This window comes from Simochromis diagramma, unplaced genomic scaffold, assembly GCF_900408965.1.
Source record: "Simochromis diagramma unplaced genomic scaffold, fSimDia1.1 OVJJ01000802.1, whole genome shotgun sequence".
NCBI lineage: Eukaryota > Metazoa > Chordata > Actinopteri > Cichliformes > Cichlidae > Simochromis > Simochromis diagramma.
This window is the reverse complement of record NW_024387492.1, coordinates 23,729,546-23,756,127: the sequence shown is the minus strand read 5'-3', so window position 1 is coordinate 23,756,127 and position 26,582 is coordinate 23,729,546. Positions and strand designations below refer to the sequence as shown.

The window sequence follows — 26,582 nt, the reverse complement described above, 5'->3', positions numbered from 1 at the left end:
ACATGCTGAAGAAGAGTAAGAACAAATCAATGTATTATTAAAATGTTTACAGGTTTTGATGAAATAAAACATTTTAAGCAAGTATTTTTCATCTATAGTACTGTACAAAAGTCTTGAGCCACGCCTCATTTCTTTATATTTTGCTTGCAATGAGCAGACTTGGTGGTCTTGAGCAGTAGTTCTCCAGCTTTCTGAAGATCTTCCAGAGTTTTCTTTGGACGCTGGCTGCTTTTTTTCAATCCCATGCTTGTAACTGATCATCTTCAGGGGAATGATTTATTGTTTGGTAACTTACATCACACTGACCTGTGAATCATTCAGTTCAATTAAAGTATAAAAAGCACCTAATTAAAGGGAAGAACCTGAGTTTTGCCTGAATATAAAAGACAACCTAACAAAGAACCAGTTGGAAACTGTATCTACACTCAATTTGTTACTATCTACCTGTCACAAAAGCAAACCATTAATCCCCATTTGGAAGTACAAAAGACGAAGCCTGAGGCCTAAAACTATCCTCAACAGTATATGACAATCAAGATCTTAAGACACAGGAAATAAAGGCCACGTCCAGATAACCAGAATCAACTTTTTGGGGACACGTTTATGTTTATAAGAGCTGAGGCTGTGGCACAACAACATCCTATCATATACAGTTTCTGTATCTGCTGCATAAATACTACTGTTAAAAATCCATGCAGTTAGACAGTGACAGCATTATTGCTGCCAGTTTTGGCAATGGTATTACTGTTCCTCTTACCATGCAGGGTGGGGTTAGTATCTGGATGGTTAGTGGTAAAAGATGAAACAGCTGCCGTGCTGCTGGTTGGCTGTTGGGCTACAGGAAGTAAACAATCACAGATTATCAGTCATCTGAACTGACACATGCTGTCGCTACATCGCTGCCTCATAGAGCTTCATATAGAAATGCCATATTTCTGATGTAATGTGGTATCAGTGATCAGTGTCACAAATAAACTAGAAACAAAGACAGTGATTAATATGGATACGTCTGTTGGTACATCCTTCCTGCTGTCGCCAAAAAAAAGCGCGCATGACATATGTTATGATGCCAGCCGCTGCATGTTGTGACCACATTACATAAATCAAACTAAATTCTTTGAGCTGAACATAACACGTTAATGAGCATGAACACCAAACTCCACCACATGTGAAACAAACTTCCTTTGTGCTCCATTGGGCCATCCTTGTACAGTAACAGGTGAGTGGCCCTGCAACCTGCAACCATCAAAGGTCGGACGAGCACAGGGCCTCACAGTGGACCGAACGCACCCAGAAGAGTTGGTGTGAACGTACCTGTGCACCCTCAACTGTTTTTTTAACAATAGTCACAAATGAGCAGGTCACAAAATATCCAACAACAGTAAAATAAAGTGTAAATATAAATGTAAAGTTTAGCTGTGTTTTGGGGCAAGGCTTTTATTGTAAGGATTAAAAGGCAGCTATAGAATGGAGCTAGCAACATATGAACGTCTGTATTAGATGTCGTCGGGATGTTTGTGAAAAAGAGCTGCTTTTTGGAGGGAAAACAAAAAAAACACAGTGACACTGACAGAATAACAACTGATTCAAAATGCTCACAGTGGACTACATCCTATATTAATGCGTTCAAAATGCATCAATATGAGAACAACAGCAGGTAAAACAAACCTAAACTGTGGAGACGTCAATACGATGCTGTATGCTTTATTGTAAGTTGAATTTAAGTTTTGGGTTTTTTTTGATTAGTTAATAATTCAGTAAATCATGCGAAAGCAATTTCGAATTTTTGAATGCAAAAGAAAACTGTTGTCTTACAAACGTGACATTTGTTAAAATCCTACCTTGTCCTTCCGTCTGTACCACCAGTCACTTATATTATATATAATAAATATATATTTAAACTATTAGTTTCTATTCTCTTTGCAGACATTATCCACCAAAGGACAGAACAATGAACTAAAGCTATGCTGTAGTTTCTTCATGACCTTATCTTTTTGGGGTGTATTTGGTTTGATGTGTAAGTCTTCAGTAAAACATTATACATCACTGAACTGACTAAAGCATGAACATTGTTTTTGATGGTTTTATATTTGTGGTAATTTATGGATAAACCAGGGGTTATATCATATATTTCTCTACAAAACTATTAGACAGTGAGCTTAACCTGGATGCTAAAACTGCAGAGTAAGAGCAAAGTGAGAATAAAATGTAAAAAGCTTGCAGCGTGTTATTGATTGGAACGCCACTTTCTTTGGTACCTCGCGTTGCATCTGTGAAAGGACCCATTCACTTCAAGGCAGTGAAAGGCCTTAAAAGCCACTTCTTCTTCTAACTACCCGTCATTACAGCACATTCATGAAAACATAAAAACCTCACTCAGTGACAATTTATACGAGTTTTTCCACATGTGTAAGTTTTCTCTCCTTATTCTAAGACTAATTTGACTCAAATCCATTACTGGATTGTAAAATATGACTACATAATTATTTTAGTTTATAAAAACTAAACTAAAAGTCACATCATTTGGGAAAAAAAGTAGTGTTTCGTGTGATCCTGTGACCATTTACCATCATGTCCACTTGGATTTGGGTTTTAGCAGCAGCTTTTTAATCTTTCTTTAAAAAAAAGATTAATTACAACAAAAACAGCTGTTAACAGAGTCATAAAGAAGGGCAGCTACTGACAACACTGTATATGAAGATAGTGTTAGCTACCTTACCATGTGCTGTGCTGCTGGATGCAGAAACATTAGTATCGGTAGATGCAGAGGTAGGAGCTCTGGTGGTGGTGGTGATGGTAGTATTAGGCAAAACTGATTAGATCAGATTGGATTATGTCAGTAACACAAAAGTATCTTGGATTCAACGACACATTAATGATGCATTATGAGAAATGTGAAACTTGCTCACTGAACAGGTTATTCTAACACAAACAACTGTTACCACTCACTGTTGAGGTCAAAGGTCGACTGCCAGAACAATAACTGGTACAGAAATATTCTATCTATGCTGTTTCTCTAACACCACAAATACCACTGATTAAAGATTAAATGTTATGTAGTCACAGGAGAGGTAAACTTTTAATGTTAGGAATGACAAGGCCATTGAGTCGTAGAATTCACCTGCATGGTTAACAGGTAAATACTAAACTGTTGTTGTCCTGCTGATAAGGCTGCATAAATCCTGTGAAGATTTTCTTCTTCATGTGACTGTCTGCAGATACAATAAGCTATGCACCAACCTGAAGGAAGCCTATGATAAAACTTAGATGTGTAATTTTACTGGTATTTAATTTTCATGACTAGACTGGGAGGGGTCCACCTGAAAAGGTGGCAAAATTATTTAGCCTGATGACATTTGGGAGATAAAAGTCCTCATATAACTTTCAAGTAACAATTTCTCTATGTACACACTGTGTATATGTGTTCTCTTGGAACCCATTGATTAGTCTTATGGATTAGCATTTAGAGGTAACGGCCATTTTTGAGGCTTCCTGTTCAGCCTTTTTAATCGTAAACTGAATAGTTTAGGGGACACATTCATTTATTATTATCTTTGTTAGGTTTTGCACAGGAATCAAACATGAAAGCAGATGAAGCCTTACCAGAAGAGGAGGGGCTGGTTGCAGCAGTGGCGGTGGTACTGATGATAGAGGTTAGAGGCATGCGAGTGGAGAGGATGCTGGGAGATGGAGTGATGGTAGAGAGGACTGATGATGACAAATCAAAGGATAAGGCAGGACGAGAGGATGACACATGCAAAAACAAAGTGGTTTTAATGCTAGTGTGAGCGTGTGCTTTTTCCCAAAGTCCAGTTTGAGTGCAAATGTTCCAGAAGGTCTAAAACTCTCACATGCACACATTACAAACAGATATATATAATGTAAGCAGCACATATCGGTGCTTCATTAAAATTCCATTAAGAATGAAAAGTTCTTATTATCCTAATCAAACACAGAGAGCTGATTTTTCATGAATTCCTGGGAACGTTCATTTAGAGCTACAACTTTTCAGTTGGAAAAAGGACGACAGAAAGGTTAATTGACTAATGAAAAGTTTGATGAACTCCGTCTTCAAACGCAGCAGTAGATAATTTACTCGTCTGTCAAGCGGACGGGTTCATCAGAGCTGAATTAGTTGAGTATTCTCACAGGTAGTTAATGAATAAGAGAATGACCAAACTGATCTTAGAGGGACAAAATAGCTTCAAGCTACTTTTCATGGCTTCTTGGAAGGTCAAACATGGCAGAGCTAAAAAGGTTTGAGATTTTTATGAGGGAAATCTCTCTGAAAACCATTAAGAATAATGGCTTTGTGGTGATGAACTATAACTGAGTTCCATAAAAAAGGTCTTTCTTTGTGGATGTTGGATGAACCCTAAAAAGTTTATCCTAAATTAGAGTTAGATGAAACAGAGGAAAAAAGGGGAAGCCTCTACAGAAAAGGTATTTGACTGAAAAATCCAGAAGCTTAAAACCAACCAAAAATGTTTAATAATCATTTAAAAAAAGATGGAAAGAAGAAGGGAAAGTAGGGGGAGGAACCGCGAGGTGATGATAAAGCAAAAGCACTGAGGGGAACAAAAATGACACAGGGAAGTGGAGAAGGTGAAGATGGAAAGGAAGGACAGAGGCTGCATGAAGAGGAGGGTTGCTTACCGTGGGTGTTGGCATTAGTAGTGTAGATGGTGTTAGTGGAGTCAGTGGATGAGGTGGCAGGAGAGGAAACAGCTGGTGGTAGTGACAATGTGATGGGATGAGAGAGAAACAGATGCAAAGGATGATAAATGGATGTGATGAGGAATGAACATCTTAAATGTACACAGTAGGGGTATTGGATCTGGGCTTCTCAAGTGTTCTCAGCATCGTTAATAAAGAATGCAAATTATTCAACAGTTATGTAGTCATAATGATAAAAGCTCTCTTTTTTCAATCAAAGCTGACTGTGGGTCTGTGTACCGCTTACAACATAATCACACTAACCAGCAGCAACCAACCAATAAGTGATGTGGATTTAACAGCTGAGACTGTGGCTGCTGTCAAAACTTACCACACAGTCCGGTTATTTATTTTTATTTTGTCCCGAGCTTCCTCTCCTGCCATCGTCAAGCTGACATACACAGCTCAGTCTCCAGAGTTTTTCCAAGCTCTTTCTGACCAAAGGGTTTAAAGCCATTAGACGGTTTACACAGATTAAGTTTGATTATGTCATGTGGAAAGGCTTGAGTCTAAGCATGGTCACAGATGAGGTTTTGAAACAATGAATTCTGTACCATCAAAGGGATTTCAGAGGTGGACTGAAACAAGAGATGATAAAGTCTACTCATGAAAAGAAGTTTGTGCTTCAGAGTTAAAGTGAAGTCAAATGTGTTTGGGAAAAAAAAGACAATGCTGCTCACTCACTTGTGGTTCCATTTAACTTCTTCCACCTACATCTCCCGAACAGAAGTCAGAGTTATGTTTTTCAGGACAGCTACACCTGAATTAGCTTCACCCACTGAAGCACACTCACTCAGGCCTTCTTCACTCCTCAGACCACCACCCTAACTTTCTAACAGCTCTACTCTTCAGCTGACCATTTATTCTTTGTTCCATTGAGCTTACGAGTTATTATATTATCACCCTTGTTGAGCTGTCTGTGCTCTTAATTTCTATCCTGCAACACAAACTGTAGTTTAATTGGCTTCACTTCCATGCTCTCATGGCGCAATCGCACAAAAACTGACCTTTAGAAATACAGTATGTCCCTCTGAGGCTTCCATAGTTCTGGACAGTGTGAGAACTGACATTTCACATTGGGTCAATTGGGTCACATTACTAGTTGGCCCACAGCTACTGTTCTGACCAGAGCTCACTGGTAAGTCTTGGATCATGTGACCTCTTTGAGCAAAAGAAACTGGTGGGGGTCCATTTTCCTCGAGGGCCACAATCTGTGCAGGGACAGCATTCCAGTTTTAATGGCTATGGCAGCAGCTGAACGGCACCCTGGGGGATATAGCTTTAAAAACGTTATTTTGTTTCTTCGGGTATGATCTACTTTGGAATTAGAAAATGTCATTAACTGAGCATTCCTGGATAGATTCTTGGCAGATCCACGTAGACTGGTGAGAGTAGGTGACATGGGCCAAATGCCTATTTTTATTCTTTCCTCCTTTATCAGCCACTTGAACTTATGAAGGCTGATTAAATGAATAAAGCAGAGTGAAGCATCTGTCTCCATTTCAAGAATGTCCTCATTTGAATGAATCTGACTGAGATTCCATTCCCTTTTGCTTTCTTTTCTTGTCCAGGCTCATTAATGTCACATATGAAGCCCAAAACCATAAATCAAAGGGTTTTGCAATCTGCACGACTTTCTCTTTTCTCATATGTTTGCTTTAAATAATAAAACTGACCCAAAATTCATCTTCTTTTTGTGTATTCACCAAATCTTCAGTGTAAATGTTGGAAATTTTAATTTGTAACTGTTTTCTTCATGTCCCAACTAACAGTTATGCATCAGTCAGTAACAGAAGGACCTAACAGCAAACACAGATGTGATGATCAGGAGGTCACTGAGGGTTTTCTGGCAGAAAAGCTTTAGGAAGTACAATTAACCCTGGACAAAGGAGTCAAGCACAGGCGTTTGACCCGGGAGAACGAGGTTTGTGTCACAAAAACTGTCAAAGTCAATGACAGCATGAAGAAGTTCATAAGGTTTATTGCAGGTTTAGGTAAGGACAAGCTGTGCTCTTCAAATTATACAGCGTTGGCTTCCAAATTCCAAAACTCTGACATCACCAAAATGTGATGGCCTGCGGTATCATTAAATGTGGTTCTCTAGAAACACCACAAACAAAGTTGTTGATCACAATTATATTGATCTTCTCACCTCTTGCCAGATTCATCCTTGAACAAACTAGCATCGGGTGGCTGTAGCTCAGGTGGCAGAGCAGGTCAGCCACTAATCAGAAGGTTGGTGGTTCGATCCCAGGCTGCCTCCTGGCGGCATGCCAAATATCCTTGGGCAAGATACTAACCCCATGTTTGCCTACTGGTGGTGGTCAGAGGGCCCGGTGGCGCCAGTGTCCAGCAGCCGCGCCTCTGTCAATGCGCCCCAGGGCAGCTGTGGCTACAATGTAGCTTGCCATCGCCAGTGTGTGAATGACTGAATGTAGTGTGAAGCGCTTTGGGGTCCTTAGGGACTAGAAAAGCTGCTATACAAATGCAGGCCATTTACCATCTCTTCACTGTTCAGAGCAGTTTGACAGCACTGGGAATGCTTAAAGGCTAGAATATGTTCAGGGCTTTGGGGAAAGCCAAGGATCTCGATCTGAGCCTGCTTTCATTTAGAAAGTTTTTCTTAACAGGATGTTCAAAATTCAATTAAGCGTCTTTCTCTTATGAGCACATTCCCACAAAACCTGACCCTTAGACACTTCTTCACAAGGTGGAAAGCAAAGCTTGACAGAAAAAACCATCATAGTGTGAAGCTGAATAAGAAGTGTAGGCACCGATGCACTTGGTTTACCTTTATAAAAAGTTCATGTGGTCACTGAGGAAAACTTTTATATAGACGTCAAGGCTGTACGATGCCTTCTGTACTTCAACAGTTCAAAGTGTATACACTGCCAGGTTCAGCCCCAGCACTATAGCTCTTGTATATATTCCATTCGCCTTCAAACACTCAAACTGTCATTTTTTCATGGTCAAAACTCTTTTCCCTTCTTACTTCCTCTGAGGTCCTTACAGCCTTTGCATTTTTCACCAAACTGTAACACAGTGTGAAGAGCTGACTAAGACCAGAGACTAATAGATATATGACAGTTTTGACAGCTCTAATGTCAGAGGGAAAAGACATCAATGCAACCAAGGAGATGCGATGCAATGGCACAAACCCCATGTTTAAAGAACCCCATAATTTATTCTTGGTATCTGCCAATCAGCTGTTCTGAGCAAATATTTATCTGAAAAGGTTAATGTTGTGCTAGATTCACTTTTGTGTTCTTCACTTCTGTCTAAGCTCTAATGAACTTTGACTGGTGTGAGCGTGTCTGTCACTGTGATCTGGACTAAGCAACCAGATGTAACAGAAAAGGTAAAGTCAGTGACTCATTAAGACAAAATCTTACAGCTGATTTTGTTGTGAGACCTACGGAGACCTACCTGCAATAGTCTTTTACCATTTTTACTTTATAATAAAAATGATGTATGAAATTATGCAGACTCTGAAGCAATTTTGTGAAAAGACGTTTTCATTTAAAGGAAGAACTGATCAAAAATGTTTGTTGTCATTTGTGTTTTACATATGATTTCACTAGCTGGGCCCACGTCCTCATTTTAGGTTTGACAGCGTTTTGGTAGGTAAAAGTGAATGCTTTGACATGAATTGAGCTGCGGTTTGGGGAAGGCCTCGAAGGGGACTGGCAATGGCTCCCGGGCCTGGCAGATCCCCATACACTAAATAGAAATGAAGAAGTTAAAGAATTGAGAACAGGGAGGGAGGGTAGGGCACGTAAACAAGAATGAACAGCTTGCAGAACTGGGGGAACCTATATACAGTAGATGACAACCGGAAGGAGCATGTTTGGAAGCGTGGTCCTGCTCCTGAAATTCCGATACATAATCTCCAATAGTTGGCGTTACCCAACATAATGATGTTATCTGTAATCAGTTCAAAATTTCTGTTAGAAGAACAGGGTATTTGTCTTTTTGTTTCTGGTTCTTTGGTCCAAGAAGAAGAGTATGCATGACCACAGACATTAATACATTATCGTTTGATAAACTTCGATTTAACAAACTAATTGAATTTACTTATTAAAGATTCCTGGCAACACCTTTTTCTTTACAATGAAAATGCTCAAATGCTCGGTGCGAGTCTGGCCGTGAACATCACACACAACAAACAACAACAGAGGACGTTCATGGGGGGAAAGCGGTCTTTTCAGCCATTGTGTCAAAGAGCGTGATCGTTTCGTACCTGGGCAGCCCAGCGCAGATGGGTCACAGTTATTATTGAGGGTTGCGTTGCTCACTGGGAAGACGCCTGGGAGGAGAGGAGGAAAGATTTTTAGTCTGATAAACACAATGAAATCTTTACACTGGTTAATGCTTAAAGATTTTTTTATTTTAGAAAAAAATAATCGCAAAGTATAAAAAATTTTTTCAAAATAAAGTAAAAGAAATGAAAGAATATATATTATTCATATAATGATGTCATATTTTAAGCTCACATGTCAATCTTTACACCGTTACACTGATCACAGTCTGATGTTAGCATGTTTCTGCGTGACTTATATCGCCAACACCTCCTGTGTGTGTGTGTGTGTGTGTGTGTGTGTGTGTGTGTGTGTGTGTGTGTGTGTGTGTGTGTGTGTGTGTGTGTGTGTGTGTGTGAGAGAGAGAAAGGGTAGAAATCCACAAAAAGCAGGAAAAAAGCTCTCTGAAGATGGTGTCCTGTTTAACAGGTACAAATAAGTCTGGAGTCCGAGACAGTAAATGTGAGATCCTCCAGCACTAAGCTGCTTTGCCTGGTTGGTACTTCAGCTCCATACCGCAGATGTAAAAAGTACTCTCAGGGTTGGAGTAACTCTGGCTTACTGTGTTTATGCCTGATACCAGTCTGACGCAGCAGACCTGGCTGCATCCGTCCGGCTCAGTTTTGGGTTTTTATACTAACAGTTATGTGATCAAGGTTCAACCCAAGTGTCTGAAGTGCTTATCCATTTCTGGCTTGTAATGAGCTAAAGCCTATCCCAGCATGCATTGGACATGAAGACATGGACACACTGAACAGAGTGCCAGACGAGTAACACAATCTTCTATTTCTCAAAGTGTTTGCTGCTTGTTTAAGAAAGTTTCCCACACCATTTTAATGGCGTGCAGATTTCTAATCAATCGGACTTTGTGGTCTGTGGTGGGTGCAGATTGGTTGCTTGCACAGATCGAGCCCTCAAAGTTATATTTCAGGGACAGTCTGTCTAACCAACTGTGTGCTTACTGCAGCCAAAAATCAAGCGCTCCTCAAGTACTTTGGCCATTTGAAATGTAACCCCGAGCCTGGCTGCAGCCCACACATGCTGCATATTCACAGACCATTCAGCAGAGTGGGTGGACGGGCAGACGGAGAAAGCTGAGACTTTGTTTGAGAGGAATGTGTTCGAGAGATGTCAGCAAATCATCGCAGCATTCAGCCGAGTGAAAAAGCAGGAATTCAGTAATCGTGGATAGCATGTGGATCAAAAGAGGTGAGGAGGGTTGAGGATTGTGCCCAGTCATAATCTACCTCCAGCTCTCTCCCTTCGTCCTCTTTTTTAACCTAACACTCTGACTGACTGTCACCTTCTCTTATGTCGCTTCGGTTTTTCTGTGCTGCCCTCGCTTTTCCATTTTCTCCCCTTCCTGTTCTTTTCACAACCTCAGCACAACGAATCTCCCATTTTCTACTCTGTGTGCTTCTATTACCTCTTTTCTATTTTCCTCAGTGTACTGTAGCAGACAGATAATCCACAGTCTCTTTTTCACAGTACAGAAGTGAGAGGAAGCAAATGGGGGGAGATGGAGATTGGGCTCTTTAGGAACAGGATACCACAGCCCACTTATTGGTCTGGACTACTTTTGTTGGTTTGGACAAGTTAGCTCCAATGAAAGGAAACTTTACTTCACAGCAGTATTCCTCTAAACCAGCAGTTTTGCCAGTTTGGTGTTTGTCTGAACCAAGTCTGTTACCTCACCCCTTTTCAACACCTTTGGCAGAAACCGGACCGTGAGCCAGAACTTAAAGCCTAACCTCAGTCCTAGACCTCATCAAAGCTCAGGTTTGGGAGTCAGCAGACTAAACAAGTTAGTCTAGGTGCCCATGCATCCAAAAACATCAACCTCCTTTGGGAGGATGTCACACATATCAGTAGATCCTGATCAGATGCCTAAATCCCCTTACAGTAAAATGAAAATGAGCAGTTCTAGTTTGAGCTCCTCACCCCGTCTCCAAGACCAGCCTGATGACCCTAACAGAACCAAATCTCCCACAGACAGCAAAAACCCTGAAAACCTTAAGCTCATGACCCTCTCCAGTCAGGCTTCATGTTCACATGTCCACTGCCTATTTCAAGTATGCGAGTATCAGACAACTTTCGTCCATGAGCTGTACTTTAGCCGTCTCTGTTTTCCAGCTTTGCGTCGTATTGTACTCCGTCTCATTTTGCAGTTGTTCTTATGTGTTATGTGGCTGTGCTGTCTCCAGTGTCTGACTACCAACAACTGAACTGTGGATGTCAAACTCTGCTCATGCCACCCGCCATCTGTTTGGACTGCAAATTTTTGTTCATTCTTTTTTATTAAGATTTTAACTTCTTTCTTCACGGTGTTGGACCACAACAAGGAATCAGAACAGCAAACTCCCATGACGCCCATATGGGTGGCAAATCATGCAGCCACACCTTGCCCCATCCTGACATGATAGGATGGGGCAAGGTCTCACAGTGGCTTCACCCGTAAAACCCTAGTGATGGCAATGACCCACGCCTTTTATCCCACCTCGGCTCGTTATTTGATAATAGTGTGCCAACCACCACATGCGTTCTGTTTAGAACTTAAGCGTCATGGATCAAAGGTGGAACATCTTCACAAAAGTCCAGCAACTTTCTTTTTCCATCACGTGAATCTAAGAGAGAAGATAAAATCCTGCCTCCTCTGAGGTGTATAAATGTTCTTCAGCATTAACTGTGCTGACAGTGATCGTGTCCATGTCCTATTTTTTATTTTGACTTTTGCCTCTTGTTCTGTTTTCTGATTCTCCTCTTGTCTCTGTGCAGGATGTTGTGATTGGAGATTAAAAGCAGCATCGTGCTGATAAGCAGATATGCCGAGCCCGTTAACAGCACAAAGTGTTGGGTCAGAAAGAGTGGAGGGAGATGAAGAAAGTTGTCACTGGTAATGAGCTTTAATTTAACTTGCTAGACAACTAAATTGCTTTGCCATTATTGTCAAAATATATGTCAGGAAAAAGCACGAAGAGATTCACAGTTATTTTTTCAGCGACGCTTAATCAATTGTCCACATGAAGCATATCTGAATTTGAGACAAACAAAAACACAAGCGATCTGTTTTCATAGCAGCTCAAAATGCAAATTTCCTTTCGTTGTCAGCAAAGGCGCTTATGTTCGCCCCGTATGGCTTCATCAGGGCGTCGCCGTGCTGACAGTAGCTCATGAACTGTAATTAATATGATGACTCGGCACAGGACAGCGCACCATAACTCACCGTGATAAGTGGAAAACATGTTTATACTCGAGAGCTGTTTGTCCATATTTATGGGCGCCAGATGCGGTTAAAGTAATATTGTGCAGCATTTTCATATAAACCAGCAGTTGACACTTGTAATAACACTGTGGCATGTTAACCAATATTCAGCTCGTTGAAGCTTTTCCATGTGAGTGCCTGGCTGGATTTTACTTGGGAAAAAAAACCCATGTTCCTCTCTGAGCTGGCAAAGATGAACCGAGATTTAAATTCTCTCTCTGCGGTCTGGCAGGATAGCGGATGACTTCAAGGCACCCTGTAGAACAGCTCTCATATGAAGCCGTGTTTTGTTTCTGAATATTTCCCCAATGAATACACATAGCTTTGCTTTTGCTTGTTCACAGGAACCATCCACACTGCACTTCTAAATTAATGTGCATTATTTTCAGGCCATAAAACATACGGTCCACTGTGTCAAATTAAAAGAAAGCCACTCTGTGAATAAGTCCTTGTAGCAACACGATTAGCAGCTTGTAGGTGTCTGCCCCCCCCGGCATCAATAGGAGATGAAAGACAAGCTGACGTGCAAACACACACACATGCACATGCATGTACAATATAAACTGTATGAGCACATAGCCTCCATCACCACTGGCCTCATTAACAGACCAGAGAGCCACATAAACCTGGTTTGGCCAGCGGCTCTCTGCTAGGCTCATAAAAAAGGAAAGAGCCTTTTCAGGTAAACAAAATCAACAGCACTTTTCTCCGGGGAGACATAAACGAGTGTGAAGTGTACTTGGAACAAAAGCGTCCCCGCAGACATCATTAATACAAAATATTTAGTCACCATTTTTATGCTTCAAAGGACAGATCATCCAGTTTTTGTTTCATTATAAAGTTTTTAGATAGATAGATGGATGGATGGATGGATGGATAGATAGGTAGATAGGTAGGTAGATATCAGACATACATTTCTCCCACTTGATACACAGACTTTGTTTTTTTTTCTGTCACTTGTTACTAGGATTTCTTGGATTTCTAGGATTGCAGCCTGGATTTAAAGGTTAGCTTTGGTATTTCCACTGCATCCTCCAAGTCTGCATTCTGGGTCCACCTTATCCATTTCTACACATGACAGAGATATCTTGTAGAAGTCGCTTAAGGCATGAAGTAGAGATGGTGATGGCAGTTTATTGCCTTTGAGTGTATTTCTTCATTGCTATTGTCACTGACAGTACAGCTAAAAAGTAGAAAAGAAAAGAAACACGGGAAAAATGCAGGTAAAAAAAAGGCAAAGCCAAAGATGACATCATCAAATGGTGATGAAAACCACACAAAATCAAAGTCCACTGAAGCTCTGGCAGGTAAATCCAGCACTCTGTGTCCACCAGCACTGTCCACATACTGAAGGCTATATGAACCCTCCTTCTAAAGTGGAAGAAAACATGCTACAACACAAAAATATAATTCAGGGTGAACTGTTCATCTGAATAGGATGGGCACCAACAAACTGTACCCTCAGAAGTGAGCACACAGTCAGTGAAAACATCATAACCGAGGACCGTTTAGTTTTAGCAGCGTGTCTAAAAAACTGTTCGTTTGCTTACAGCTCAGCAAAGATGGTTGAGACTTTTTTTTTCTTAATACCTTTAGCTCGTTAGCCAAACATGCAAATATTAGCATGAAGCCTGCGTGTTTAAGAGCTCTGCGACCTTCAGATGGGACCTCACGTGTCTGCTCTGATCCTTTCCTGTGCATCTCCATCGGGCTCAGACTAAAACACAACAGTTCGCTCAGTTAACCCTTAAACTGTGGCTGCTGATCAGAAACACTAACACTCCAATGCTCAGTGACTCTCAGTGTTCCCTCTCTGGACAGTGTGCATGGCCAGCATTACTGCACGCTGTCCTCTGTTACACAAAGACGTTTTGAGACCTGTTTGACGGACTAATTTCATTTCCCCAACATACTGGACCAAGTATGAGAATATGATGTAAATCTAACTGCTTCATTCCACTTCATGGAATGAACTTTTTCTTTACAAGCACATACAAAGCGCTTTTTAACTATATAATAAATTAAATGAAGAACACGGAGGCGGGGGGTCAACGGGCGGCCAGGGCCACTTTCACTTCTAAGAACTCATTTTAAATGATTATTTATTTAAATAATAAAACACAGCTTTGTGTGGAACTGTGTCTCTCTGGGAGTTCACAAACAGTTTTTAGTGTATACACCTAATTATTATTTATTAATTATCAATAAGCTTTATCAATACAGAACAATCAATTATTCCTGACTCGCCTCAAAAATGTCTAATTCAATGACAATTAAAGATCACATAACTGAAATTCCTGAACATTAATTAAACTTAATAATAGTAAAGACATTAACAGAGAGGTCACTGCAAACAGCTGGATCACCACCAAATAAGGACAGATGATTTAAAATCTGGAGCTCAATAATTATTCAGTTTTTAAGCAAAAATCTAAAATATTTGCTTGTTTTGTCCAAAAATCTAAAGACGCATCACATTTTTCTTCAATGGATGACAGCGAATGAAATTAAAAAGATTCCAGGGCTTTTTCAGACTTTTCCAAACCTTCCCACTGCTGTTACTGCTTCTGTGTAAATGACATTTATGTGTATCTGAATCCATTTGCACAAGCTGTGACCTGCATTTGAACCTCTGCTACACAACCTGTGAATGAGTGTGACATCAAATCATTTCTAATCTCCGAGCAGCAGACATCTGCGAATGACTCCCAACACATTTTATTCTCCAGACTAATCCTCTGTTTGTGTTTCCTCCTGCTGCAATTATCCAGTTTCCCTGCAGGGACCAATTAAGTTCATGTCATGTTTATTTATTACTAATTCTGCTGTGATTGCTGCTGAGCAAAATGCGGAAGGCCAGCTGCAGCAAATGTGATCATCTAGGGATACGAGCAAAAGTTACTTTCATTATGAGTTGATATGATACGATTACTGATGTTTAATTTATAACATGTGAAAGAAGAGACTTTAATGGTGTTTTAATCCTGGGAACCTCTGGATACTGATGATGAAATGAAAAAAAGAGTTTAGTTTATCTAACAATGCATTTCTGTATCGCTGGATGATTCGGCTGCAGGGTTATGACAGTATTTAATGCACAGAGAAGAGATGCGTGTTGCATCTGTACAGTATATAGATGCGGATTGCTTTAATACAGGCCAAAAAAACATCCTGGTAAAGTCAAGGCTTCAAAGTGCATCCGGAAATTGATGGAAGATGCCACAGAGCATAATCTACAGCTTTCATACACATCTGATAATCTGAACCTATAATAATCCGAGAATAACATATACAGAACCTTTAAATAACTGCTGCTGGGGAAGATCTTTTGTTTTGTGATTATGTTTTGCTGATTTTTCTACATTAAAGAAACATGAATCCAAAGGCTACCGTGTTAGAATGATAAAAGGAGACCATTACATATCCCAGTTCATGCATTAGCACAAGCCAACACACACATAAACTCACACTCACACAGGTGCACACAAGGTGTTAGCAGCACTCACCACTAGCTGGCGCAGTAGTTGTTAAGTGAATACAATGAGGGTAGCAAACTGTGAAGAGAGGGACAGGTTAGTGGGCATGAGTTCCAAAACAATACAGACAAGAATCATTGGAGAGATCTGTAAATGCAAATGTGAGGTTGACACACTTAATAAACAAAAGACAGAAAGTAAGTCATCAGTCACTCAGGCAGCGTTTAATCTTCAGAACATCAGTCAAACCAGCGTAGGTGGTCTGAAGCTCCAGGAATTAGGCAGATCCCTCAAAATCAAAAGTGCGTGTCTGCAGATGTGTGGAGGTTACCCGAAATGGAAATGCCTGCAGTCTTAAACACTTTCTTATGTGTTTTCCATCTACTTACTGATTTAACTGACTGAAGTGTTGATGTCGCTCTGAAGCTTGTTGTGCACTGTGTGCTGCACCATGTCAAAGCTGTAACATGAAAAACCTCACTCATGTCTCGGTCTATAAAGTCTCTGTATGTGTGGATCTCACAGATAAAGTTTCAGGTACAGCTAAAGTGAATGCCCCCACCCCCCGGAAAAGATAATAATGTCAGCTTCTTACTGTAAGCGCAGGACAATATGGAAGGTTAGTGCAGAATCATGCATTTCTGAAAAACCACCACAAGTCTCAGAGGTAAACAGGCATGCACACACACACACATGCACACGCACACGCACACGCGCACACACACGCACACACACACACAGAAGGCTCTTTCTCCAGTGGGTACAGTGTTGGCTGGAATTTCACTAAAACCGCTGTGGCTAACCTCCTGTGGCTATACGCTCGTTTATAAAGCTTTAACTAGGAGGTACTGCACTGTCGGCGCGCGCACACGTGCACACACACACACACACAAGTACACGCAGGTTTGTACCAGTGGGTGTGTGTATGTGTGCAAAACATGTTAATAAAAACAGTGAGAAATCTTTAATAACTGAGTCATTTAAATGTACATGCCTCCATTCGGAGCGGTACAGTAGCACACATCTGTGTCTGTGTGTTTCACCAGCCAAGTGGGTTTGTGGACCAGAGCAGGAATCACAGCGATTTCTGATCAGCAGCCAAACAGGTTGCTGGAGCTGATTAAGTCACCAGGCGCAGCTAAAATCTACCAGAATTTGGCTGAAGTCTGGTTCTAATTTTCCATGCTGATAGCAAACAGACTGAAGTGCTGACTGAAGAGTACCTGGAGGTGTGTGTGTGTGGGAGAGACATGCGACTTCTTGGTGCCACAGTAAATGGGAAGAAAAATGTTTTCATGGCAACGTTTAGTGTGCACACTCAGCAAATATGATGTGTTAGAACGTCTCTCGGCTCTTCCTGACTCCTCTGTGTGGACCGCTGGTTCCAGCTAAAGAACAGAGTTTGAGTTTTTTAGTTTCTTCTTCGTGTTTCAGCTTTTCCACATTTCTCAGTCTAATGTTGTAAATCAAAGAAACGTGTCAGCGCGGCTTCTCGATTTAACCACCTTTTTTCTGTGTGTTGTGGCAGGCTGTGGGTAATGTAATGCTGACAATGATTCAGACCTCTGGGTCGGACGCCACCGCGGTGACGCAGCCCGGTTGACTTGAAACACAATGCTTCCTAGTGTGAAACACGAGGTGTGAGCAGAAGCTTACGGGAACGCTCGATGCAAATGAAAAGCCTCATTTAAATGTGCCTGCTTTTAGCGCCGCTGCTATTCTTAGAGTCCCTCTGTGATGGCTGCGGGATCTCTCTTAAAGCGTCAAACTGGTCATCATTCAACTTCGGTTTTATTTTTCGGGAAGTGGGCAACGATGCAGCGAATCTGCCAAGCGGTTTCGATCGTGACTGAAGATGGCGATGTATCGGTGCAGCCAAAAATCTCCTTCACAGTCAGAGTGCTGTGTGCGCAGATACCTCAGGGGTCTCATTCATCGCAGAACAGCCAATAAATGATTTAAAAACATGGCGATCGTGCTCCTGCTCTCACTCATTGCCGTCGGGCTCAGAATGTGCCGATCCTGGCATTGATCCGTCATTAAAAATTTTGATCGTGTTCAAGGTCTGTTTAGATGGCGAAGTGTCAGACTGGACTTCCAGGGAGTGATCTAAGATTAGCAGCTGGATGTGCAGAGAAACAAACTTTCTGATCGGTGCTCATGCAGTAAAAAAGTCGAATAAAAAAGTTCTCTCCTTTTTGCACATTTCCATCCAGTGACCCAGTTCAGGCCTCCTGGCAGGTCAGTGTGACACCCCTGACCTGCAACACACGTGGCTCTATCACAGCCCATGCAGCACACCCCCCTGTTCCCGCCATCATGCTTGTTTAATCACATTTTGATTTCTTTCCTGTACTCACTGCAGCTGAGCGAGGTGTTCGTCTGGGCCAGAGAGGCCGGGATGGTCCAGTAGCTGTTGTCCCAGTCGATGACATTCCCCACGTGGTCACACTTTAATGCGCCGAGCTCCTGAATGGACATGGCGTAATCCCACAGCCGCAGGTTGTAGATGTTCCCATCGAAGCTCTGCTGCTGACCTGAACAAATCCCAGAAAAACAGCACTGAGCATTGCAGAAATGTATTAATTTATTTTCCTCTAAGATCACAATAATAATTCCACATCCTCAAAGTATGCAGTTACATCAATGTCTACTTAGGTAGAAGCAGGTTAGTAATGAGCTCAGCACCATAGAGCAGGGCTTGAGACTTTCCCGCTTACTAACAGAAGTGACTGCATCACTTATCAAACCAAGGTTACTGTATGTGACATCACAGGGCGCCATGAAATGTCACGCAGAGAATCAGCATTCCAGGTTTTTTTTTTTTTTTTGGCTTTAATATTCTGTCTACGAGTGTCTTTCATCCATTTTATCCTTTAATGCACACAGTTCCACATCTCATAATCCTGCAGACCCCCAAACCTGTGATTACCGGGTGGTGAAGTTTCTCTGCAGAATGTCTTTAAAGTGGTTTGACACTTTACGTGCACGTCTAACAAAATGCATCAAAAACATACAACTCGTATTGGAGCTTACTTCCTATCCGGAATTCTCCCCCAGCCTGCACGGTGTGTCCGGTGGAGCTGGAGCAGGCCTTGGCCCAGTAGTTCCCATTGAAGTAAACAGCCACACGTCCATTTGATGATGTCCAGAGGACACAGAAGGACTTCATGGAGTTAGTGAAGTCAGATGGTAAGATGATGTTGTCTATTGGACAGACCACTCCATCAACCACCATCTTCATCCCCGTGCCATCGGAACCAAGACTCAGCAACATGGCGCTGCTGTTGTTGGAGTAAGTGAAGATCCATTCTTTCTGTTCAGGGAATGAGAACAATAGCTAACACAAACTTGCTGTGGTGGGATGAATAACACACATGTGCGTATAAATTAAATAATTTAAAGCCCCTAAACGGGTCTATTTTCTTATGATTTGACTTACTTAAGACTGAAGCTGTAAAAAAAAGTTAATGAAATAAAGAAATAAATGACCAGATGGAGTTTAGTCAAATCAAAAAGATCTAAAATAATCAGTGACGTTTATCCAGACCTGTTTCAGGCGGGTGCGCTCCACCTCGAAGCATATGGTCAGCTGACTCAGCGCAGGGATGGAAACAGAATTGGCAACCTTGGTGATCTGCCCGACGCCGCTGCTCATCTTGATCTTCTGGTTCCTCAGGGCCACAGCAACTAAAACGCAGAGACAGACATCGAGAAGAAGGAAGGACGACAAGTAAAGACAAAAGACGAGAAAAGTAAAAAGGAGGAAAGAAACAGGAAAAAAGCAAGCAACAGCAAAAGGAAACAAGGTGAAAGAGCAAAAAGAATAAAAGAAAATTCAGGAAAAATTCAAGATTCAGGATAAAAAAGGAAAAAAGACAGAAATGAAATAAAAGACAAAATTCCAGAACAAAAGCACCAAAGAATGAAAGAGAGTAAAAATAACAAAAATAGAAAGTAGGAGAAGCAAAAAATGTAAAGAGATAAAAAAAAAAAAAAAAAAAAAAAAAAAAAAAAAAAAGAAATCCAGAAATTCAATCAAGGAAAGAAAGAAATGTTTAAAAAAGAAAAAAAAAAAACAAAAGGACAAAAACAGGAGTGAAAACTCAGAATCACAGAAGGGAAAATTAACGAGTCTTTGATTGGTTTTTCAGATTAAACAGGTCAAATCAAAACTCGATTTCACCCAACAAAGCTAATTATTATTGTTCAGATGTGATTTGGTGATAATATTTGCTTCATGTGCCGAACTTTTTAAATGAAAGTTTGACTGAAAAAAGCAAAGCGGTGACGATGAGTCTGAGTTCGACTCTCAGAAAACAGACGTTTTATCCACAAGCAGCTCCTAACCAGGACCTCAGCCTTTCTCAAGCGTCACGTCAAACGACGTTTCTCAGCAGGAGAGCGGCTCTGGCTGGAGCTGTCATCTCTCACTGCTCACTGGAAAAGCGCTCAAATACGACTACACAGCAAACATGCAGGAAGGCAGGTACACACGGTGCATCAACACACTGCAACAGCGTTGGGTCAGTCGGTGACACATCGGACTGTCTGTGACGTCTGAGACGCTCCGGTCTCTTGACTGCACGATAACCTAAAAACATGCACCTTCAGTCAGACTGTGCATGAACTCATACAGCTAAAGTCAGGAGGCTGGCCTCCAGCGAGGAGACAATGTAGTTTCCAAGTCCAATTCAGCCTCTCATACAAACCAGGAAATTGATTGACTGATTATACTTTTTATCACTGATGAAACAACTGGTGTGGAAACACTTCCCTCTGTTTTTAGATGATAAATGATAAATGTTTCTGATTTAGGAACAGCTTTGTTGTCATGGTGTTAAGCTGGAGCTAGGAGCTGTACACAGGCATTGATGGCAGGTGTCTTAACGTGTTGGTGAATGAAGAGTAGGGAGTGCAATGACACTGGACACCTAGTACTAAACAACAAAGCCTTTCCACTCTCCAGTCCAATGTCCAACATTTCCTGGGCCGACAAACTGCCCTGAAATCCATGCTAAGCTAACGCTATATGTTATCTGCACCTGTTGGTTCATTCAGAGACCATGAGGCCTCTTCACATGATTTAAGGCTTTATGCCAGGGGTGTCAAACTCATTTTACAGCAAACTTTGACCTTAAGTGGGCCAGTTATGTGTTTAATTGATTTCGTTCTTTGCTGTGACAAAGAAGAAATCTGTCAGCGCAACTCTTTGGACTTAAACTGTAAGAAATAAATATGTAAAATTGCAGAAAACGTTCTGCTAGCCCATTTTCGATACTGTCCATTAGATTTTAACTTAAGTCTTAAAAAATAGATTTTTATGGTAGAAAGTGAAAAACAGAAACCTTTGTTTTTCACTGAGGTTTTATTAGAGACAAAGCTACGTGTTTTGTTATTTGGCAGAATTTGTGAAAGTTGAAATTTCTTCGGAATTGAACAGCAGAAATGAGGTTGCAACATCAGAATATGTGAGACGTCAGCACTGATGGTGTGTCCACGTATACGCCATCAGGTGAACGTGCCGTACTTTGTGTTTACATCTTTTTGCAGAGTCTGTTTACCTGTTCTTTCATCGTTTGCTGTTTCAGCTGTTTGGTGGTCGTTAAAATGGTTTTGTGAGCTTTCAGCTGAGATTCTGACGTTCCCGTGGATACCCCACACGTCTATGTTTAAATAACAGATCTCTGTACATCACATTAAACCAGATGTTCTCCCTCTCGTCTCCGGTAACGGGGCATTGGGGTTCAGCAGGTTAATTGTTTATCGTACTGTAAATTACTTTGTGCAGTACGAACAGCCATAAGGGAGTTTTTTTTTTTTATGTATCATTCCTATCAAATTAAAGTCCCGCCCCCGTCCGCATGGATTCTCAGCAGGGCTATCAATAACTGACATATGAAATTATCTCATGGGCTGGATATAATTGTATGGCGGATGTGGCCAGCGGGCCGTACATTTGACACCCCTGCTGGTTTTTACCAGTTTGAAACTTTGCAGTATGCTGCACACATACATCCTCCATCTGTGAGTACATAAACACTGGCTGGTTGTTGGACTGCTAATGGTCGGCTGCAAAGATTTCACATGTCAGCAAACCAAAGTGGGTTCACACCTGCGTGAGAAAAACCTCCTGGACCAAATTCTCCTTGATTAAACACTGTGTGTTACATGTGACAATGGTGCTTTTGGTCAGAATTTAGTGAGCAGAGCATTTGTAATCCTTATACTGTAACATCGGCCCTTTGATGTAACCAAATGAGCCGTCCTTGTCACCAAACCCATCCTCAAACTCTTATTGTTTAATGCCTGACTTAGTTAAGACACAGCTGAAGATCAGGACCCTGTTGGCGGCTTTCACCTACCATGTTGGAAGCTAACTCTGAAGCCTTTCTTCTGCACACTGAAGTCGGAGGTAAAAGACAGCACCATCTGGTTCCCCGTTGAGTTTAGCGTCAGCCCGTTGGCCGTCAGACCACAGAACACAACTTCAGCGCTGCCTGTATTCACCTTCACCCAGTCATAGATGCATCCCGGCGCCTCCTCCAGTTCAAAGTCCAGGAAGGACAGCTGGATAATGAAGCCGGTGGGGGCCTGCATGATCCACCTACAGTTGTACGAATTGGGGTATCTCTGGGGATAGCACGGTGATGTGATTTCTCTCTGGGCCTCCGTTAGCACCAGGTTACAGTTTGTGGAGGCGCAGCCCAGTACTGGGGGTGATAAATTCATGAGTGTTCACACTGTGACAACCTTCAATGAGGCAGCAACATAACGGAGACAGGACGCTTAGTAAACAAGGACACGGGGATAAGAATGAGACAAAGAGTACAGGACTACAGGGCCATAAGATGTGAAACAGACAGGGAACAGACATATTTCATACAATCTTTAGAAGTCAAAAGGCAAAGTAGTTCTCACGGACAAACGCAGCCCAGTCAGCCAGTCAGGGATCAAGAAAGGTTTTCAAGAAGGACTCAGAAGACAAACCCAATACGTTTTATTGCTGTTTACAGGACAATAAGATAAGATGCAAGAAGAGTAGTTCAGGAGTAATCTTGGAGCAATTGCACTTCAGTTATGAGCCAGAACAACTCGTGCAGTTAATCCAGAGTGTAATCAAACTAGCAGACTGACACCACAACCAGTCTCTTGCAAGTTTACATTGAAAACACACAAGCATGCACATGCAAAGTGAGTGAGTCACCCTTGTTTCAAGAAGCAGTCAAATTCTTAAGTTTTAAACAAAAATGTGAAAATCTTGGCAGAAAAAAAACAAAAAAACAAGAGCAGCTGTGTTCAGTTCTCTGAGATCCAAAGAAAACCACTTTCATTTAAAGGTACCGATACATGCTGCACTTCGGCCGGCTGAGATTCCATATTTAAGTTAATATAAAGTCATATTTCACATTTTCACATCCCGGTAACGGGGCCACGTATAGCCCTATCCACCTCCAACCGTAAAATGTTGGCTGTTAATGAAGCTTGATTTAAAATTTTCTAAACATGAAACATGTTGGCCTTCATCGTCCTTAACAACAGCTGGAAACAAGAACGTTTCCTGAGGAAAAAAAATAATAACAGACAAGAGCTGAAATGGAAAGTGGAAAGAATGGTTTGCTTCTCTCGCTCGGGGCAACAATGGCCTCCGTTGATCTCGGGCTCGGCTCTTGCGGCAGCCAAAACCACAGCCAACGTCAGAAACGCCAGCATGCACGTGCACGCGTCTCAGAGCCCTCGTTCCAATAAGAAAAGCTTGGCGGTGTAACATTTCTCACAGTCGTCTTATTTCATATTCATATGTTTTACTGCAGAAACTGACAGCTCCGCGCCTCGCTCATGGGAACAGAAGCAGATGAGGTGAAGCTCACGCATCGTTCTGGTAAATGTTTTTAACCAAGTGCAGCAGACTTCAAATTACGAGCGGCTGAAACAATCGTGGCATGTTGCCAGATCCTGAAACGCTTTCAGGCTTCTATAGCGCTGCTTAAATCAAAAATAAGGAGACAGCTGCTCAAACAGCTAAATCATGGCCGTTAATCCTTTGAGCCACCAGCACGAGTCATAACATGAAAAAGGAGTCATTTAAATGCATTTAAATAAGCGAATTGCCACACATTTACCTCCTTTCACAAATATTTGTACGTATGAGTGACCTGAGGAAGGGGTGAGTGTTTCTCTGCTAATGGAACATCCTCGACATGATGCTTCTTCACAGATTCCCAAAAACACACATAAGGAGTCTTTGCAGTGCTGTGTTACTGTTACTCAATCAGAGTAGGTGTTCCCCAGCCTTCACATCCAATTGGTCAATCAAATGCACAAGCCTAGCTCAGGCATATCCTCGGACACGCCTACCATCCACAGCGATGGCCGAGGAGTATTTAGGAATCTCCCAGCTGTGTCCTTTAGAGACCTCTGCCTAAGAAACCGTGATCACCTTCGTGCTTCATGTTTTTTTAACTCTGTGGATTCAGGGTTTGTTTACACTGTGACGAGGCTATTTGCCTATCTGGTGATTGGTGATTTCAGAGGACACGGGACACAAAAACCTGCACATACACAATCACCACTCACGGGTGGTGACAAACTCTTGCTGACTGTGTCCCAAAAAAGGTTTTAAATGCTTTCTGCCACTGTAAGCCATACTCCTGCTGTGCTTCTGCCTTTTAATGCACCTGGCTTTGAAATGGCATTGGCTGAATTGAAAAGTTGAAACCGTGGAGCGTGAGGTTATATCCCCCCATTTATTCCACCCCTCTTTCCTTGAGTCATTTATGTTCTACAAGCAATTTACTGAAAGCATGCTGAACATGTCGGATCAACGGAGGGTGATGTAGGATTTCTATGCTGACAGAAATACACATGCAGACTCTGACTGCACAGGTGCACGCAAACACGCAAACACATTCACAGCACACATGGCAAATTTATGCACAAAAATTCCACTCCTCCTGTGTGTGTGTGAGTGTGTCTCAGCTAAACCTTTTGCTCCCATTAAAGTTGTTCAGCGTGAAATTTTAGGAACATTTGGATGTAACATCAAAAAGCACCAAGCTTTTTTTCCTCCCTTCCACTAATGGAAAAGCTAGACGCTGCCACACGATTCAGAAAACAGCTTCACTCTCTCTCTCTTTCCCAGCTCTGCTTCTCTCTCTTCCTCTTTCTCACTCACACACACACACACAAAATGAGTGTTTCCCCATGTCTCTTGGGGAGTGTAGACTTTTCTTGGTGAAACCCTCCATCTCTCCTGATTCCCTGATTTCATTCAGGGTAGGCTTTGTGTCTGTGGAAGGGGGGGGGGGGGCGCATTTGTAAGTCGCACAGTTCATCCCTCAAAAGCCTAAAAGCCTCCTCTCAAGTTTCTGGCAGTACAACTTCACATTTCTCTGGATTCTCTCGTCTCCAACTCAGCTTTACAAGCTGTGAACAGCCGACCCTTCTGATTGACTCTAATGGCTGGACCCTCATCAGCCAACATTTTAATATTCAGCCATAATATTTTTAAATTCACTAACTTAGAGTGCTCTCCCTGAGTGCACTCTAAGTGTCCAAATACCATTGGTCTGACCAGTCCTGCGTGCTTCTGTTTGACTGCAGCTGGTCTGAGTGTCGATATCTTCAAGATCAGAGCAGCAAAAGCAGGAAAAAAAAAAAAAAAAAAAAAGGTTTCATGTTTTCAGCCTGAATATCAAACTACAAGGCTCACAGACTCTGACGCTTCTCTTTCATGTCTCTTCGGCACAATGCCTGCACAATGTGCTGGCTGAATATAGCAGGATGCCCTGGACATTGTTTATTCAATGGATTTAAAGGTGCTGGGTGTAATTCACTTAGTCTGGCATAATTAGTCATCCATCCATCCATCTTCATCCGCTTTATCCGAGACCGGGTCGCAGGGGCAGCAGCCTAAGCAAAGAGGCCTAGACCTCCCTCTCCCCAGCCACCTCCTCCAGCTTATCCGGGTGAACACCAAGGCGTTCCCAGGCCAGCCGAGAGATATAATCTCTCCAGCGTGTCCTGGGTCTGCCCCGGGGCCTCCTCCCGGTGGGACATGCCTGGAATACCTCACCCAGGAGGCGCCCAGGGGGCATCCTTGTCAGATGCCCGAACCACCTCAGCTGGCTCCTTTCGATGTGGAGCAGCAGCTGCTCTACTCTGAGCCCCTCCTGGATGGCCGAACTTCTCACCCTATCTCTAAGGGAGAGGCCAGCCACCCTTCGGAGGAAGCTCATTTCTGCCGCTTGTATCCGCGATCTCGTTCTTTCGGTCACTACCCACAGCTCGTGGCCATAGGTGAGGGTAGGGACGTAGATCGACCGGTAAATTGAGAGCTTCGCTTTTACACTCAGCTCCCTCTTCACCACGACGGACCGGTGCAGCGTCCGCATTACTGCAGCTGCAGCCCCAATCTGTCTGTCGATCTCCGGCTCCCTTCTCCCATCACTCGCGAACAAGACCCCGAGATACTTGAACTCCTCCACTTGGGGCAGGAACTCATCCCCGACCCTGAGTGGGCACTCCACCCTTTTCCGGCTGAGAACCATGGCCTCAGATTTGGAGGTGCTGATCCTCATTCCCGCTGCTTCACACTCGGCTGCGGGATTCTGTAGAGAAAGGCTTAAAGCGAGGCAGAGTTTGGGGAGCCACATCTGATTTAACTTGGGCACCTGAAGGTGTAGCAAGTAGAGCTTGCTCTTCAGTTCTCTCTGGAGAAGCTGGATTAGCAGAGGGTCCAGGGGAAGCTAAGGGGTCCTGAGAGGGTACCTCAGTCATAGCAGGGCTAATTAGAACACCCAACTCTATTAACCCCTCCAACGAAGCCTG

The 26,582-nt window shown here is 42.3% G+C and overlaps 1 protein-coding gene across 5 annotated transcripts in view; it reads right to left on the bottom strand.

Annotated features, from left to right (window-relative positions):
• Nucleotides 1–26,582, bottom strand: part of adgrg6 (adhesion G protein-coupled receptor G6) — a 117,293-nt gene that overhangs the window by 46,975 nt on the left and 43,736 nt on the right. Inside the window, exons 5-13 of one of the 5 annotated variants that reach the window (XM_040017874.1) lie at nt 22,118–22,465; nt 19,303–19,442; nt 18,789–19,068; nt 18,113–18,289; nt 8,957–9,022; nt 4,657–4,728; nt 3,604–3,708; nt 2,720–2,812; nt 758–835 (exon numbers count right to left, since the gene is read on the bottom strand). In XM_040017874.1, coding sequence (XP_039873808.1) covers nt 758–835; nt 2,720–2,812; nt 3,604–3,708; nt 4,657–4,728; nt 8,957–9,022; nt 18,113–18,289; nt 18,789–19,068; nt 19,303–19,442; nt 22,118–22,465 — 1,359 coding nt within the window. The remainder of the gene's footprint in view (nt 1–757; nt 836–2,719; nt 2,813–3,603; nt 3,709–4,656; nt 4,729–8,956; nt 9,023–18,112; nt 18,290–18,788; nt 19,069–19,302; nt 19,443–22,117; nt 22,466–26,582) is intronic. The other 4 variants (XM_040017875.1, XM_040017876.1, XM_040017877.1 and 1 more) reach the window with 4 other exon arrangements.